The sequence below is a fragment of the Chiroxiphia lanceolata genome, chromosome 2, assembly GCF_009829145.1.
Source record: "Chiroxiphia lanceolata isolate bChiLan1 chromosome 2, bChiLan1.pri, whole genome shotgun sequence".
NCBI lineage: Eukaryota > Metazoa > Chordata > Aves > Passeriformes > Pipridae > Chiroxiphia > Chiroxiphia lanceolata.
In genome coordinates, this window is record NC_045638.1 from 70,119,637 (window position 1) to 70,137,706 (window position 18,070).

The 18,070-nt window shown below is 39.3% G+C and overlaps 1 protein-coding gene across 1 annotated transcript in view; it reads right to left on the minus strand.

Moving 5' to 3' along the window:
- Positions 1-216: 216 nt before the first annotated feature.
- The window catches only part of KL (klotho), a 49,734-nt gene continuing 31,880 nt past the window's right edge, over positions 217-18,070 (minus strand). The window contains exons 2-5 of the mRNA XM_032680417.1: positions 16,205-16,715; positions 11,315-11,583; positions 7,731-8,847; positions 217-3,966 (exon numbers count right to left, since the gene is read on the minus strand). Coding sequence (XP_032536308.1) covers positions 3,629-3,966; positions 7,731-8,847; positions 11,315-11,583; positions 16,205-16,715 — 2,235 coding nt within the window. The 3' untranslated portion in view covers positions 217-3,628. The remainder of the gene's footprint in view (positions 3,967-7,730; positions 8,848-11,314; positions 11,584-16,204; positions 16,716-18,070) is intronic.

An 18,070-nucleotide genomic window follows, 5' to 3' on the forward strand; every position in this document is an offset into this window, starting at 1 on the left:
AATAACAAAAACCCCTCCAAACCCCTGGGTCTGTTGGAAAAACATCTGTTTAGCCACAGGCCCCAGCAATCTCCAACAAAAGTTACAGTTATTTATGTGGCACTGGAAAAACAAAGAGCAACATGAACTCCTTGCAGAGTTATCATAATAGCCTCTCCTGAGGTACTCTGTACTTCATGCTGCAGGCAGAGAAACTAGACAGTTTAAACAGTAAGATCATGTTACAATTTGTTACATTCAGTATCTTTATTTAATTTCTGAGATTGTTATAAAAACAATAGAACATTCATCCTGTCATTTACAAAGACATTCTTCCCACAGTCACTCTGCACAATCTTTTCAAGAAATAAACCAGAAGCTTTGCACTCACATCACAAAAATATTTTGAATAAAAATACAATTTTGTATTTTACAACATGTTTAATCTGAAGCATTGAGTAAACTGGCAACAACATTTCATTCTAGAAACACAGTTAAAAATAAAGAAAGTAGTCTACCTAAGAAACTGCATGTTAAACACACAGAGCCCTGTTGCTCTTCAGAAAATAAACCACCATTCTCCACAGAGCTGTCTTTGCAGACTGACTATGGAGCCCCCTCTGCTCAAAGTCCTTGCTACTGTCGGCATTTCTGCTCTAGATGCACAGATGGGGGAAGTGCCGATCACTGCTCACATATGGGCACTGAAGGGAGCAAGTGCCCCACAGCCCACGGCCGGATTGCAGGAGGTGATTACCGCATCAGTTTGCACAAGCACACGGTGGTTCTCCTTGAATGGGTGTGCAGTCTTTGCCTATTCAGAGGCTTCTTTGTTGTTAGTGAAGGGTGAGGTTTTTTTAGAAGATTTGACAGGAAACTCGCACTGGACCCTGATTACACAAAATGAGGCAGATTCCCAAGGCAAAACCATACCATTACCTCCATCAGACCAGCGTGTATTTTCCCTAGCCCATCATTATGCAATTCGCTGGCTGAGAGCTGCACACCGCTATGCACAGGCAGCACCACAGGCAGGATGCTTAGGAGAAGGCTTTGGCAACTGCTGTGCCCAGCTCAAGCCAGTCACTGCTCTGCAGCAATATTTAAAAACTGTTCTGAAGGCAATTGTGCTAAAGGCTGCGTTAGTGCCATGGGTCACGGCACCATGAGATGATATGATTATACAGCAACAAATCCCAATTTACCTACAAATTAGATATCCAGCTGGTGCCATCTGCCTGTCAGTGGTTACATATCACCCAGCCTCTATGGGAAGAGCCTGCCGGGTCTCCTCCGAGCTGAGGCTGCTTTCTCACACACTGTGCTGTGGCTGGGCCATTCCACAGCACACGGCAGAGACTGGATGGATGGTAACTGCTAGTGAAGCAGCAGGACAGACCAGTGCCCACCAGCATGGCACCTGCACTCTTCCAGATTTGCCCTGCCCAGGCCCCTTGAATCCCCTCAAACTCACGGGAAGTGTGTATGCCTTCTCAGAAAGACCAGGCTCAGACTCATTTTGTTTTACCAACAGCAAAATATATAACATTCACACACACACATACGTAACACATAAGTTGGGCGTGACCTGGGTACCTTTTGTGTTAAATGAATATCACATTTTGTTACATACTGCAAAGGCATCTGACTACTGGTGTAATGCATTGCAAGGTGATTCATGGCCATGCCATAGAGAAAGCCATTTGGCATTTCATATATTTAGGGAGAGCTATTTCTTCTCCACAGTGCACCAGGCACCAACGAATAAATATACAGCAGTTTGAAATGTTCTCTTCTTCAGCAAATCCTATCAGTCTATAAATAATTTTTATACATTTTTTAATACTTCATCACTTACACTGAATTTTTCACCTTAATCTCAATAGCAAAATATACATTAATGCAAAGAGAGACCATTTTAAGACTAGATCTAGAGGACAAATATATTAATCATTATGATAAGATACTAATTCTTTTCTATTTCTATGCATTATTCAAGAAAAATATAATCTTAAATGACAAATTAAAATAGTATTTCATAGGTAAGTTTTAATTTACAGTATAGAATCATAGAATCATAGAGTTTTCAGATTAAAAGGAACCCTGGGAGGTCATTTAGTCATCTTCTAGTAATCTAGTGGATAAACATCACATTTAATACAGCATAATCAGCTTTAGTAGATAAATAATTCTTAATTAACACAAAGCACATTTCCTTTAAAATATTCTTTCCAGTGAGTGACATCATTCACATAGCAATAAAAATACAATTATAGCTGAAGGCGATGCAGGCCTAGAGTTCAGAGAACGGAGAAAAATGACCACACTGCTTTATACTGAGGACCCTCCTAATGCAGTAATTCACAAGGCGGGCAAAATAACATGGGACTTCTTCCCATTCTCTCTCTATTTCTACTAATAAAAAATGATGCTAATATTTTGCTATTTTATCTTGCAGAGAGAAAAACAAGAGGCCCTCAGACATTCAGTAATACTTTGGGATGAAATGCTGCCAGGGCCGGTTGCTCAAAGGAGAACCTCCAACCAACTTGTAAGAGACTTGGACCAACAGCTCCACAGACTCAGACCCTGGCAAAAGCAGCAATAAAGTGCTGGACTACTACACCAAAATACTGGGAGTTAAAGTCTCTGCGCTCAACACAAATGGCACGCAGAGACCATCCTACTAAGTTACCACAAGTTTCCAGCAGGTAAGTAGCCAGGTAGCAGCAGAGTGACAGCTCTGTGCAACTTGCTCTGAGAAGAGGAGGAATGGGGTGCCCTAGGCCTGCTATGTCCCTGGGTACAGGGCAACAGGGCACAGGGTCAGGCACGCAGCTTTCTGCCAACTGAAAGACATCCCAGTTCCTGCTCTTTGCTTTTTTTTTTTTCTGAGCAAATCAAAGAGAAGCCTTACCCATCTCTTCCCAGAAAGATGGCATGACCCCTGCAATCCCCAGACATATTCCTGCTTCTTTTCCCCCAAGAAAGACACAGTTCCTTTAGCTGAAGTTCCCCAATGGCATCCTGAAGTCAGATGCAGCCTCAGTAGTAGTTAACTGATTTACCCAGAGCTCCCAGCAGCACAGACTCATTTCCCCCTGCTCCTCTCCCTGCATCTGCTTTAGGAAAGGAGATGTTCTTTACCCTGGCACTGCTTTGTGCAATTCTCTCCCATCTTTCTTCTCAGTCACAATCCCTGCTCCAGTCAGGTTCTAGTTCTGATTAAGCAACATCAGCATTAAACCCTAATATGGAAAAGTAAGCCATTTTGTTTCACCCCAGTCTTCTCTTGGAGAATTTGACATTCAGACTCTTCCATCACCCCACGTTTTCAAAATATACTTAAACCTGTCCAACTCAGCAAGGCAAAACCAAGAAGGGGAAAACATCTGCTCAACAAAAGGTTCCAGGGAAAATTGTGATACAACTCCAACCACAGGAATTAAGGACTGGTCATAAACCAAATGTACTAAACCAGAGAAAATTATTTCTGGAAGCCATATGCTAGCAATATCTTCTCAATGTCAATGTCCTGCAGTATCAGGCAATGTAAATGCTGAAGCAATCAGCAATTGTGCACTTATTTCAGATTTCCCAAAGGGATGCAAGAAAAAGGACAGCGAGTGATGTATTCAAAGGGGCAGCTCTATTTATACCTTCTTTCTACCCTCTTGGAGTAGTAAGTAATGAAGAATATAGTAACAATAAAAGCAACAAATATGAAAGAGATAAAGGCTAATAATGACTTTCTGGTTCGGAAGAAGTGGCATTCAGGACACGAGACAACCTGTTCTGGACACAGCAACTCAGGAGTTTTAGGACCAGGAAAACCATTATTGTCAATTATTTCTCTGTAATGTTTCATAGAAGGCTTTGGTTCATATTGATTTCCAACGTAACTGTAGAGACCATATTTAGGAGCAGTCTTGTCATTAAAAGAATAGACAAAATATCCTTGCAGGTTAACGTTATCCAAGGTGTAAGCTGCAAAAGAAAACAAAGGGTTGAAGCAATGAATCAATGTCCCTTTGGCATTCAAGAGCAGTACCATATGCCCATACATAAAGGAGGGGCAGGGGGATGTTAAACTCACATCTGCACTTCTCCTTCCCAAAATAAGCTAAGGTACAAGTACATCTGTGAAGTGTTTCTCACAAAAAGTAAGAATCTGTCAGCCATTGCCAGACAGTGTGATCTGCGAGTATCCTGCAATTTATTTCCCTGTGCTTGGTAAACACAGCTGTGAGTGCCTGACTGTGTGTAACGATCAGCACGGAGCCTATCATGAAAAGATGGTTCTTTGTTATGCATGAAAGAATGCAGGTTTAGAGTTTCCTGCACCTACACTTCTGCAGCCTGTGCCTCTGATTACTCCTTCTCCCTTTGCAGGGCACCTCCTGATGGGGACAGTCAAGGAACTGAGGATGTCAGGCTGCACTTCTCACTAGCAAAGGCACAGTGAGACAAGAAAGAGATGTGCACCCATGCTGAGGTCATGTAGTGGGATATCACCAGTGCAAGTGGAAAGGTTATGCAAATCACAGCCCTCTCTTGTTATTGACCAAAGTTTCTGATCCAAGATGACCTGTATTAGTCTTTATTGAGAACATGTCCACAATCCATACTGCTAACTCAGCTACTGGAAGAGGTCCAGCATCTGGAGTGTTAACCTTGAGCCATCCATCCCGCTTGATAAAAACAATCAATCCAAGGTAGTAAACACAAAGTGTAATACTTTATCTCTCAAATCACTGTTTTAACAAATTAAAGGAACATCTTCTAGCAGATGAACATGGGACTGAAAGCTAACAAATGATGAATTTTCATACACCTCTGGAAATAATTTTCTGCGGCCACATGCAAGACATTTAGCATGTCTAATGTACTTTTCACATCTAAAATGAAATAATATTTACCTGCCCTTTTACAGAGCTGCTACCCTGGATAATTAGTTTGTGTTTTAGAGCTGCAGGTGGATTTAATGGTGTTACATAAATGGTTACTGCTGTTTTTTGTTTTCAATTGGCAAAGATGAACTTAAACAGGGTACAAAGCACTTCAAAATACAGCCTCAGTCTAAAGGGTCCTGTACTGCATTCTGGAATCACTTATCTGCACAAACCTGTTGGCTCACCTGGAACAATGCAGGTGAGCAACATTACACGCACAAATATTTCCACATGCAGTCCCTGAAACCAGCTGGAGAAAGAAGGTACAACAGGGACTTTGTGAGAAGAGCATACATGTACCAAATCCTCTATTATTCCTCTACATTGTGACACTGAGGTAAGGACACAAGATTTGTAATCCACCTTCGTTACTGCACAGGGTCTTGCAGAAAAAAAATGCAAGTCTTGGAGAAACCTGAATCAGTCATGATGCCAAGGTTATGTAATGACAAGAAGGACAAAAGCACCAAAAGCCCAATACCAGAGCTGATGGACCAAACACTACGGAGCAGTGTATGGTGTCTAAAGTGGGAGAGTGATGGCTAGTTAGCAGGGATATATTTATCCATGACAAAGAAGGTAAAAAGATAGGAACATAGGCTCACATGTGATGCTTAGGCTGAAAAACACAGGAGCTATTTACAGTCTGGACAGAAGAGGGGAGAAAGAAGTGACTGGGGAATATTGTACCAGAACAGTACAAATGGTAAAGTTCTGTAAAAAACAGGGGGATGTGTAGGTGTTCTCGCTAATGGGAACTGGGAGAAAAACTCATATCCATAGATACTTTGAAAATAGGAGTGCCAAGAACTGGTATGGTCTAAAGTGGTAGGAAGGAGAGACAAGCAACACAGAAGAAACAGTTTGAAACCACAAGCCCAAATATAGCCAAGATATGTTTTTTAACTATAGATGTACAAAATATGCAGCCAATGCTACAAAATGCTGGAGAATGAACTTTTGAGCACTTGATATTAAGTTCAGTAATTTGTGAAAGAGGTGGAAATTACAGAGGAGGAAGTTAAAGCCAATACTTAATGGAGCGGACAGGATGACCTAGCAAATTATGGAACTGCCAGACATCCTTCACTACCTATCAAAAGAGTGGAACAGATTATATAAGGCTTGATAAATAAGAATTACAGGAGATAATACATGATTAATGCCAATGAGCTTTACCTTATGGAAAATAAATCTTGTCAGACTAACTTGACATCTTTTTTATGAGATCAGCCGATCAATAAAGTAATGATGTTTTAAGTTATATACTTAGAACTTCACAAGGCAACTGACTTGGTATTATATGGCATTTAGATCAGAGTGTTTTAAGGTCAAGGGGAGCCTATAATAAACAGATTTCAACTGGTCTCAAATAGAAGTAATAAGTCAGTCTAGAAATGCAATTGGAGGTAAGTAAGTGTCACAGTAGGTAAATTTCTACCATGATCATGGAGATTGGCTTTTAGCACTGAGTTATTTAATGATCTTAAATATATCAGCAATCTGAAATAAATGTAAAACTATTTCTCATAAAGTTTGCAAATAACACAAAGATTAGAGACATAATTCAGCAAGTGTTGCAAGGTTTGCACAAGCAAGCAGCTGGTATTTGAAATGACCAAATGTGAAGATGTCAAAGAACAAGCAGACCTACTTTGGCAGAGGCAGTTCTGCTTGGTGGGGGTGGGGGAAGATTTCTGCCTCTGTTTTAAAGTTTAAAATCTCAGTAAATCACCACAGAGTGTGTGTAACCAACATGCTGTCATGGTCAAAAGGGTTAACGACCTGCTTGGATGTAGGAAAGAGGAGGGTAAGAGGTTACGTTATACCTGCCTGAGATATATGTGTGGCTGTGGCAGGAACGGTGTGTCCAGGTCTGGGTTTACCCCTCTCATAAGGAATACTGGCACACAGGGAAAAGCTTAATAATTCACAAGTTTGAAATGATGTTTTATACCAAGGGACACAAAGAGCTTTGTCTGTATTATCTATCAAAGAGATAAATGAGAGATAGCTTGTCTGTGAATACCTAAAAAAGTAAAATACATGTGGAAATGCATAACAAAAATTGCTTAAAGATGAAGCTAAAGAAATTAATACTAGAAGCGAGATTTATCTGTATCTGTACACACACTACAACAGCTTACAGTGAGGTGCAGAAGATTCTTCCTCAGTAAAAACTATCTCATTCGGTCTTGCGCTTTTCGGGAAAAACAGCACGTGTTGCATGACAGGATGACTCAAAATGCCTCCTTTTTGCCTTATAATTTACAAATCTTTGAGACAGAGTAAAAGACTGGTTTGTGTTCTGAATAGCAGGAAACAGTCCAGGAAATGGCATAATGAGGTAGACAGCTGAATTATTATGAAGATTACTGTTGGATAAGATCACTGTTGGATAAGATACAGAGACAGCTGAGGAACAGAACTCATACCCAGCCCTGAGGCACATCAGTGGAGAGAGGCAACAAAGCAAAGCAACAGTAAAAGTGCAATAAGATGAAATACTGACTAAATACATGTGGAGCTACTCACATAACATGTATTTTAATTTATTGAATCCACAGAAAAGTTCTTCCACTGTCTTATGCAGAATATGAGCAAGGTCAGTCTTCCTTATGTTTAGTAACACCAATCAATCATAAATCAAGTGGAAAACTATCTGTAATGCTGTCGTAACATTTTATTTATGAAGTATTCTACAGAGGACTTTTTTTTAAGTTAAACATCCTCTATCACACCATGTACACTAATATAATAGTGGGATTTGTGACTTATAAACCGCCTATGGTTCCTTACCTTTTAAAGCTTCATTGATGTAATTTTGTATGTAATACACTCGGAGCTTATCATGCACTGTATTTTGGTCATCGTCGATTCCATTAGCCATAACATAAATTGGGATATCGCCATACTTTGATTTAACCCACATGAGCAATTTACGCAGTCCCCAGGGCACTACTGCAGCTCTGCTGGGAGAGTGGAGCCATGTGATGTCATTGATCATTTGAACTTCAAGGTAGTGGTCGTATTTTACTGCATCTTCTTTCTCCGAGCCCACAAGGGTAGTAGTGTAGTGACTCAAGGCAAAGAAATCAAATGAGCCCTGTATTAACTTCTTTTCATCTTCTGAGAAATAAGGCAAGTGAAAATTATACAGGTCAACACTGTTTATTCGGTGAAGCCATGCTCTCATTACCTCTGGGTAGTCACCATTCCCAAAGATGGGCTCCGCAAGCCAGCCAATGTCGAACTCTAAAATTCTGTCAGCAACTTCTTGGTCATTCCTGGAAAAGGGACAGGCTGGTTCTACCCAGTCAGCTTGCAAAGCTATAGATATTTTACCCTTCTGAGATCTCCTGAACTCTTTGTCATAAAGACGCCACACTTGCGCGTGGGCTTTCAAAAGGTTGTGCCCTGCGGTATATGTCAAGTTTTTCACAGATGGTTCATTCATGGTGATCCAAAATTTGACATGGTCCCCAAGACTTGTAAAGCAGAATCTGGCATACTCAACAAAAGCCTGAACAGTTTCTGTGTTTTCCCAAGCTCCATATTTGGCAAGGGAAACCGGAAGCTCTTGGTTCTCAATCATAGGTTGCCATAAAGCAACAACAGGAGTTATGTTAACTCTGAGAAGTTCACTAGCAAAACACTGATAATAATGTACAAGTGTATGGTTGATTAGAGAAAGGTTACCTAAAGGAAGGACTGAAGACCATTTCAGTGAAAAATGGAAGTGAGTGACATGCATTTCTTGCAGAAGAGAGATCTGGAGCCTGATAGCAGCAAAGTCAACACAGTGACGTCTGCGTTTCGAGGTGTAAACTCCATCCACTTTAATAAGCTTCTTCGTCTGGTGAACATCCCACACATAAACACTAGAGTCAAGAAACTGGGCAGGTGTTGTGTCTACCTAGGTAGAATAAGAAACATACCAGATTCAAGCTGTTTGAACTAGGTAGGTGGGAACACCATAACCATGAGGCACAACAAGTAAAAGAAAATTTTAAGTCAAAAAATTGTATTTAGCATCTCTGATACTGGCATATGAATGGGCTTATATGAATGAATTAATTTTCTATTAACATGTGAGGTCAGCAAAGTACCAAATCTATGTATTGTTTTCACCCTACTTTTCAAACAAGCTTATGCTAATGGTCACCATGTTTATATCTTCTCCAAGTTGTTCCAGTTTGCATAAGAAACAAGTGATTGCTCAGGGATAAGGCACTAAGCCTGTGACAGATCTCCAGAGAAGTAGACCTTCAGTCAAGACTACAGTAATTTTTAAAATGTTCTTCTTTCAAGATTAAGAAAGGCCTACAGAGAGACTGTCTGTTGTAAATTACCCAGTACATTCAGTTTCAAGATCACTCCCTGAATGCAGTAAAAGAATGAATGCAATATCACTTCTCTGTTCTGTTCTTTTCCTGACTATGATGAAAGATGAGTAATGCTCTGCACTTGATTCTAGCACAAATTCAGTTGACAAGCAAAATTTTTCCTTCTTGCTAAAGACATCCTTTTTTATTTAACTCATACTGAACTCATTTCCCAGCTATTTCAGCAGGCTGTTGGTAATTGAATCAATTTTGTTTTGGGCCTCTGAGAAAACCCACTATATGTCACTCCAACAAAAAAAAACATTTCCCATAAGGCTTTAGAGTTTCAAACGTCAGAACTGCCTGTATGACATATTAATACAGTAGAAGATTATCTTCTCAGGGTCACTCAGAATTATACCTTCACTTTTTAATGAACATCACCAACACAGTAAAGACTAGAAAACGAAAAGTTCAATTACTTAAAATAACACCCAGCGTAAAATCTCCTCAGTCGTACTTTGGGTAACTCTTTCTAGATCCAAACCACAGGATACTGGTACCACATGCCTTTATTTGTCCTTTCCTCCTTTTCAACCTTTGGTGTGTGGTTCCCTCTGAGTTCAGATTTCCTTGTCCTGCCCTCTGTTTGAAAAGCAGGTGTCAGCCTACAACCAGTGTTCAACTTGTAGCTGAGGCTCTGCAAACTGTGTAAAGAAGCTGCTGAAAATCAGTTGCTATTTTCTCCAGAGAGGTCAGTACTGTGCTTATAGAAGAAAGTAATAAAAAACAGCATGTCTGAGGGAAATTGCTTTTCTGGAGAATTGTCCCTTGTAGATTACTAAAGCATGCATTTCCACTAATACTGTGGGAATGCTGTCAAAACAGTTTTTCCACTGCGATGCATCTACAAATCACACTACCTAAGCCTTACAGCACAAAATGTCTGAATGGCCTTCTGAAATGAAAATATTCAGCTCTGAGGGTTTTAGGGATGGGAGGGATTTTTTTTAACTGTCATAGGCTGACTGACTCCGCAACTTCATAGTTGCTATTGATTCCAAAAGCAGCAATTCCACTTCCAATTCTTAATCTGTCTGAGAGCTAGGAGGATAATGACTTGAATTTTCTTGGAAATCAGTGCACCAGGTAAAGAAGCTGCAGTATTTTTCAAGAGAAAAAAGTCAGATCTTATTTCTGGAGTGAGAAAAAACAAATAAGCTCCTCACACTCTAGCCTTAAGAAAGATTCTGTCTTTGTGGAAAATGTAAACTAAAAATTCTGTTCTTGGATCAAGCCTTTGAATTTACACCTCTTTACTGTGGTTAGAGAAGCCCTGCAAGCCAAAACAGCATCTGAGAATTACAGAGCCAAACAGTTAAAGAGATCATAACTAAGCTACAATTTTTATTCATGCTATAAAGTCTTAAAATTTGAAAGATTCTCTCAAAGTATCAAATTAGTTGAAATAAACAGTAAGAGCTGTGAATTGGATCCATAATCTAGCTAGGTTCTATCCAGGGGCACTGCAGGCCTCCATCAGACACGGTATGACATAAAATCAAAACGAAGGAACACAGAAATTTCACCTAAATCTTGTTTACTTCCTTTTACACAAAATCACTCTAATGACAGCATCAGGATATATATGCACAAGATGTAGAAACACGTCACTGGAATTTTAAGAGTTTTCAGGAAGTTTTCTAAAACATATATACACTTCAGCAGTTTTAATCAACTTCCCTTTGAAAAGAATTGACTTCCTGTAACAGATAACATATGTCCAGGGAAGATGAGCATCAGACCACTTTTCACTTCTGTAAGTTTTTCTAAGATGTTATTGTATCTCAGTCTAACTGGTTCTCTTTGGTCAAACACGGAAAGCCTGGTGAAGAGGGAAAGACACAGTGTTTGGCATAAAACCCTTGTACCCGTCTCCTTGCAGCACTGGTATGTGGTAATACATACTGGCAAAGACACTCTATTCAGCAAATGTATCACTATGAACTCGTGCACTGATTTGGCTGGACAGCCTGCTGCCTTTACTATCAGACTCACCTGAATGTAGTTGTCAACAACTCCCCAAGCAAAGCCGCAGGGAAAAATACCTTCTATGGGCTGGTTTTCAGGCAAAGGTGGGAACCCATTTTTTTGTATCAGCTTTTGATAGAATAAAAGAGAAGATTTGGGCATCAGCTTCTTGTCATGGCTTTGAAAATCAACATAAAACAATCCACGTCGAATGCTGTATCCCCTGTGCCACTCAAAGCCATCCAGGAGGGACCAGACTGTGTAGCCAAACACATTAACTCCGTCATACCGGATAGCTGAGGAAAGAACAAACCCAAATTTATCGTAGTGCTCGTTTTTCCTCTGTACATTACACTGTATCAGCAATGTTTGCTGCATTCTTGTGTAAGAACAATGCAATAGGTCAGATAAGTACTCAGGGCCTGCCTCAAAGCCTTTTCAGGGAAGATATTTCAACTGCACTCAAGGAGCCGCCAGGTTATGGGTGCACCGTGCAAGGCAGCAGAGGTACCCAGCTTGGCTTTAAATAAGCAAGATTTAGAAAGAGTAGCCATGCAGCAGTGGTTTGAGCAGTGCTGCTAATCAGGTGAGCCAAACCTCAGCCTTAGAGCAGAGCATGCTGCCCCTGAACCATCTGCAGCAACTGAACTGGTGACTGCACTGCACTGCCCTCTGCTAAGCACACGCTGCAGCTCACACCCAGGGAGCTTAAGCGCCCTTAATGCAGCACTACTCTGCATGCAGACAAAAGTTATACTCTTTTGGTTTTTTCTCCTCCCCCTCCCGCCACAACAAATCCGTATTGAGAAAACCCTGACAGCACTCTTGGTGTGCTCATGAATTTTTAAAACCACAGAATTTAAGTAGAAATGATAATGCAGGAAGACTCTATTTAGTTGATAATTCTGTCTTTTTACATCTTTTACGGAATAGCATTTTCCAGTTTAAATATTTAAGAATTTCTAAAAATATGCATATGTTCTAGGTCAACTGTTTGACTTCTAAGAATTACCACACAGTGAAGGTTAACAGCAGGGTCTACTGGCATCTGTCAGTATTACCAGCACCATAGTTTTATTTTAAGATTCCAAATGATACTCACTTTTAGTTTTATTAAACAGTGAAATTGAGCAAAATGTTCCTGGGCAAGGCTCATCTCCAGGAAAGCACAAAGGAGTGTGCTTATTTTAATTACATAATTAGACCCACCCTAATTCAGCAATGCATTTAAGCACATTCTTAAATGTTCTTTTGAACTCGTGTTTGGCTCTGTAAGCAGCAAAGTTTATCCTTATTACTCACCATCTTCTGTCAACCCAAACTGGGTACTGACTGAACATAATATTTTCCAGCCTACTAACACTGAAAGCATTATTTCAGGCAACCAGAATATCAAGATCCTAATTTCCTGGTTTTATCACTGTACCTCATTACAATCAGTTACAAAGGACCACATGGATTCTTGATTGTAACCCTGTTTGAATCAATTAAATGAACAATGCAGTTAAATAAGCAACAAATTTGGCCCAGTCTTTGCCAAAGGTCATGAGAAAATGTCTAAGGAAATGGAATATTTCTCCTTCTAAAGGCGTCATTCTTTTGTGTTTGGCAAATGTCTTCTTTTGTGTTTTTCTAACGTCTGCATGCATCCATGATGACATCCGCCATACCAGCACAGTAAAAGCCAATACAGGTTCACTGTGTTAACTGGTCTCAGTGAGAATTTCTTTGAACAGCATCTCACCCCTTCTGTAAGTCATCACACAGCACTCCCACACTTCCTGAGCACCTCATAAAAATCCTCCTCAAATCCTTCTTTAAAAATGTATTAACTTTTAAGTGTCACCTACTAAAGAAGTAATTTGAAAAAATGTTGGAAGTTCCTAGAAGTCTGGAAGCCTCAAACACAGTATCCCACATGAATTGCATGTTACTGGAAAACCACTATGAAAATTAATGTGTTCTTTTTTTCCTTTTTCTTTTTCTTTTTTATGTCTCCCTTGTTTTCTTTATGTCTGTGTGCAAACCAGGCAGACTGAAACCTAAACTGTCCTTGCTTCTGAAACTTAGTGGCCTTGTCCCACTGCAAGTGACTCCTGTCCTGAGCAATCCTGCACAGTATGCCTACAGTGTGACACTGTACAGACCAGAACTCTGCCAGAGCTGGATTAAAAATTAAATGGCAGTTCAGCACATGCTCTGCTTAGCTCAGTAATGCAGAAGTCGTCCAAGAAAACAGGGTAGACTCATAAGGATCAAATACAGATCTTTAAAACCCTCTGCTCAGCTGCTCTCCAACCCCGGTGTCTTGAAGGTGAGGTGTGTGAAACCTTCAGCCCCTGCTTCCATGTGGAAGGTGCCCAGGATCTATGTTTTGCCTCTGCACATATTTGAGAAGAGCTTGGTCCTACCCTGTCAGGGGCCTGGCTGCTCCTCTGCTCCTTAAGACTCTTTGAATTCAGACCTGTTAACTCCCCAGACAATGACCTAACCCCTCCACTAGTCAACATGGCCCAGAGGAGCTTGCATGCCCTCCTGGTAAACATGCTCTGCCTTACAAGACACAATCCATTTATTTGTTGCACCACAGACAGAGCTGGGAAGTGAATATGACCCCAGAGTAAATGGTGAGATACCTACACACGTGAGAAGACATCTCCAACCAATTAGCAACTCTAATTAAAATTCAACTACTTTATATTACAGTTCTATTTACTCTAATCAACCTCAAATGGTGTCTGGAAGAAAAGAAAAATCAAAAATAGTAAAAGGATTTAGGGCTGTGAATCCCAAATAGAAATCCTTTCCCAGAACAAAAACAAACAAAAAAACCCCTACCAGGAACATGTACAGAGCTTGTAGTATCAGAATAGACACCTACACCAGCAGTTCAGCTGAAATCAGGAGCACACTTCTTGAGCAAATCTCTCTCATCGTGCTTTGGTTCACATTACAGAGTGGTCTCAGGATGCAAGACCAGGGTTCCTTTTGGGTGAAATTAATGCAGAAATGGGCTTCAGGAGTATACACAGTGTGGACACCTGGCCCTCAACACCAACTCTTTTTATTGTACAGGTTTGCTCCAACTGGGCTGCATTTACTTGTTAATGTAGATGCAGAAATAAGAAGTTTGTCTGAATCAGTGCATGCACACAATAAGGCAAAGATACCATCCAGATCCAGCAAGCAGCAAACCCACCTTTATTCAGCCCTGTGCCTAAATTAATTATCCTTGCTTCTCAGTGCTATAGCTCCAAAGTCATTTCACTGTCCCTTGACTGCTGGAATGAATCTCATGGCAAATAGTTCAAGAATACATAGTGCAGTGCTTTATTGCTTACTTCTCTCTTCAGAGAGAAAACATGTGCCTTTGTCTTAGTTCTTTAATGAGGTACAACATGCACAATGTGTTTTGTGGATCTTTCTCATCTAAATTCCCCCAGGTATTGCATAGAGAACTTTGGTATTTACATTGCATTTTGCAGATTCTAACAGCAGAAGATTTGGGTGCAATAATTTTCATTTTAATGACAACAAAGTCCCTTCTATAGATCCAGTCTGTCTCTGCTTTCTTTTTTCTTTTTTTTTCTATAAAAGGTTTAGTCAAGTGCTAGGATTCTTAAGTTAATATGACAAGTTTGTCATACTGTTGTTGCTGTTATTACTATTTATTGAGTGACACATTAAAAGGAAAGACACTTTGTAAATTGAGATTACTTCCAGACAGCTGTGCTTAAAAGGCAGATCCATGTATGTATTCCCAGCAATTTGAAAACTAAGCAGAAATAGGGGCAATCGAAATATGACTCCTTCATGAAGATGAGCTCTTCATCTGACTTCATGAAAACTAGTGATAGTGTACTTGCAACAGTTAGTTACTGTTTTGCTTCCATTCCTCTGGAAAAGTACTGACTCAGGTACTTTTTCACCTATTAATTTATTTGCAATAATTAGGTTTGTGGGATAGCAGATGACACCAACTGGGGAGTCCTCCGCATCTTCATGAATGCTGAGAATAAAATAAAAGCTACTTTTACTCATCCACTGTATGAAAATGGTAATGTAACACAATGGCTATCTCATCTGAACTAACAGCTACAATAATACTCTTTTTAAAACAAGAACAGTAAACTGTAGATGAGTAAATCAGTTATTAAATTGTAAATTAATAAATGAAAATACAATGAAAGTGGAAATGGGCACCCCAACAGCTCATTGGTGACTACCAGGATTGAAAAAATCTGTTTTCCACAAGGAAATGGGAAGTTAGAAAATAACCCTCATATAAGGTGGTATATTTCTCTTCCTGTTTGGAAAAAATAATAGGCTAACAAATTAAGTTATTTAGATTATATAACCTCAACCATTCTGTTTTCTTTAAACCGACATAAATTCAGATTACTGTGATTGATGCCCACAGCTGCACCAATGTAAAATTTGTGTCAGGGCACGGTGCAGAATGAAAAGGTTCCAATTTTTCATTTTAAAATTGATTATTTCAGTCTTTGGGTTGTTTTTTTTCCCAGAGGAATTCCTATTGCATAGTGTTTACCTCCTCACATATATATTCTCATGTTTTGTACCTATGCATTCAGATAAGGAAAACAATTATTAATAAATAATACAGTAAACTCTCCTAAGTCCACTGAGAATACAGTTCAGACATTTTGCACTTCCTCCCACCAAAGACGGTAGAATTTTTCCTCCTGACTTCAAAGACAGCAGCATCAAGCTCACCAAATGCTATCTTCAAGAAAAGAACAAACCCAGGAAAGGGATTTGAAGTCTCATTTCAAAAGTACCAAGATGAATGTTGAAGACTAAAATCAGTTTTCAGACTGGTGCTTTAACACATCTCCGTAGGCTATACCGCCTCATGATTTTTTCAAGCACATATTAATACAAACTCAGGCCTACCTTTTAAAGTTTCCATAATGAACTTTTTAAGATAGTAAATATATTTGGCATCATCTCTCTTGGTAGTACCAGAAACAAACCAGCTGTTCTCCACAATGAATATCTGGGGGTTGTTATATTCACTGTTTATCCAGTAAAGGAGTTGCCTCAGGCTGATTGATTCCAACTGCTGGAATTTCATGTGTGAGTCCAAAAGCTGGAAACTCAGGGTAGCTCCAAAAGAAAGAGCAAAAAAGTCTGCTGTTCCCTTTATATACTTCTTCTCAACTTCACTGAATTCAGGCAATAGAGATGAGAGGTTTCTCTTCATACTCTCTGGATAGTCACCATCTATAAATATGGGCTTAGCAAACCAGCCAAGAACAAAATCAAGGGATTTTTGACATTCTTTTATGTTTTTTTCAGTCATACGTTGAGGTTTTATCCAGTGTGAGCTAAGGGCAATGGACACTTTTCCTCTTTGAGTTGGACGAAAATGGTCATTGTAGAGATGCCAAACTTTAGCATGGGCCTGTTGAAAAGAAAGACTGTAATTAAAGGACCCAAAAATCCATTTTAAATAACACAATTAGTCTAAGTACAGACAGCCAGTGTCACATTGTAATCAAATAAACACAGCACTTAAGGGCTTAGTCTTATTCTTTCATCAGTAATTTACAACACCTAAATTAACTTTTCTTAAATACCACATATCAACTAGAAATTGCTAGTTGGTTGAGGAAAGATGGATCTCAGTTTTCCAAGAGATAATACTCCAGGTAGTGAACACACTTTTAGCTAGGCACCTTAATTAACTTTTATTATTGAATTCAGACATACTTCTAGTACTTATGAAAATGAAAATGCATTTAACCAAACATATTTCAAAGCATGTTTTCATTATAGGAATATCACTTTCTCTGTAGATTCACAGATATATAAAGAAGGAAAGTCTATTCTTAAGAACTGCCCAGATCTCTGAAACAATACAAAACAAAGAAACACCTTTGAACTTAGAATTCTCTTTCAATCAGAACACACAATATAGGAATATATAACTACCAATCTGGATTTTTAAAAGTCTGGTGAAAAGCAATTTGCCACAGGTCCTGAAAAATTATTCCAATAATTCAATTTAATTTATTAAAATTTGCTATTTACTCCTAGCATCTGATTTTAAGCATTTGTCTTGGTATAATTTTATCTTTTGTCTTGGTATAATTTTATCTTTTACTGTGAGGACGTATTTTCTACCAAATTTCTTTCCTGTGATCTTACATAGTCGGTTGAAACAGTCTCTAGATGTTCCCTTTGAAAGTTAAGCAGATTAAGTTCCTGAAGCCTTGCATTACCTTCAGGTAATATACTGCCTCATGATTTTTTCAAGCACATATTAATACAAACTCTCAAATACCTTCAAGCTCTTTAACCATTCTTATCGCTCTTCTCTGATTCTCTTCCCATTTGTCATCATCAGTTTTAAACTGCAGAAGCAGAATTGGACATAAAATGCCAGTAGTAGTCTTGCCAGCAGTAAAACCAGAGACAATCTAATACACTATTTCTGCTTATATGGCCTTATATGGCCACCGTGAGCATATGCTCATCTTAACTACCATATCTCCAGAGCCTTTCCTCACCTAAAACATATCTTTTCTTTGAACCTATCTTATCAAAGCATTTTGACTGCTCTGTGAACCAATATCCCATCTTTTGCCATTTACACATTCGTAGAAATGGTCATGTTTTTTTCTAGGTCATTTTCAGGTAAAAATGTAAAAATATGAGATTTGACAACACAAAACTGGGAGGAGTGGCCAATACCCCAGAGTTCTGTGCAGCCCTCCAGAAGGACCTCAGAGATGGGCAGAGAGGAACTGTCTGAAG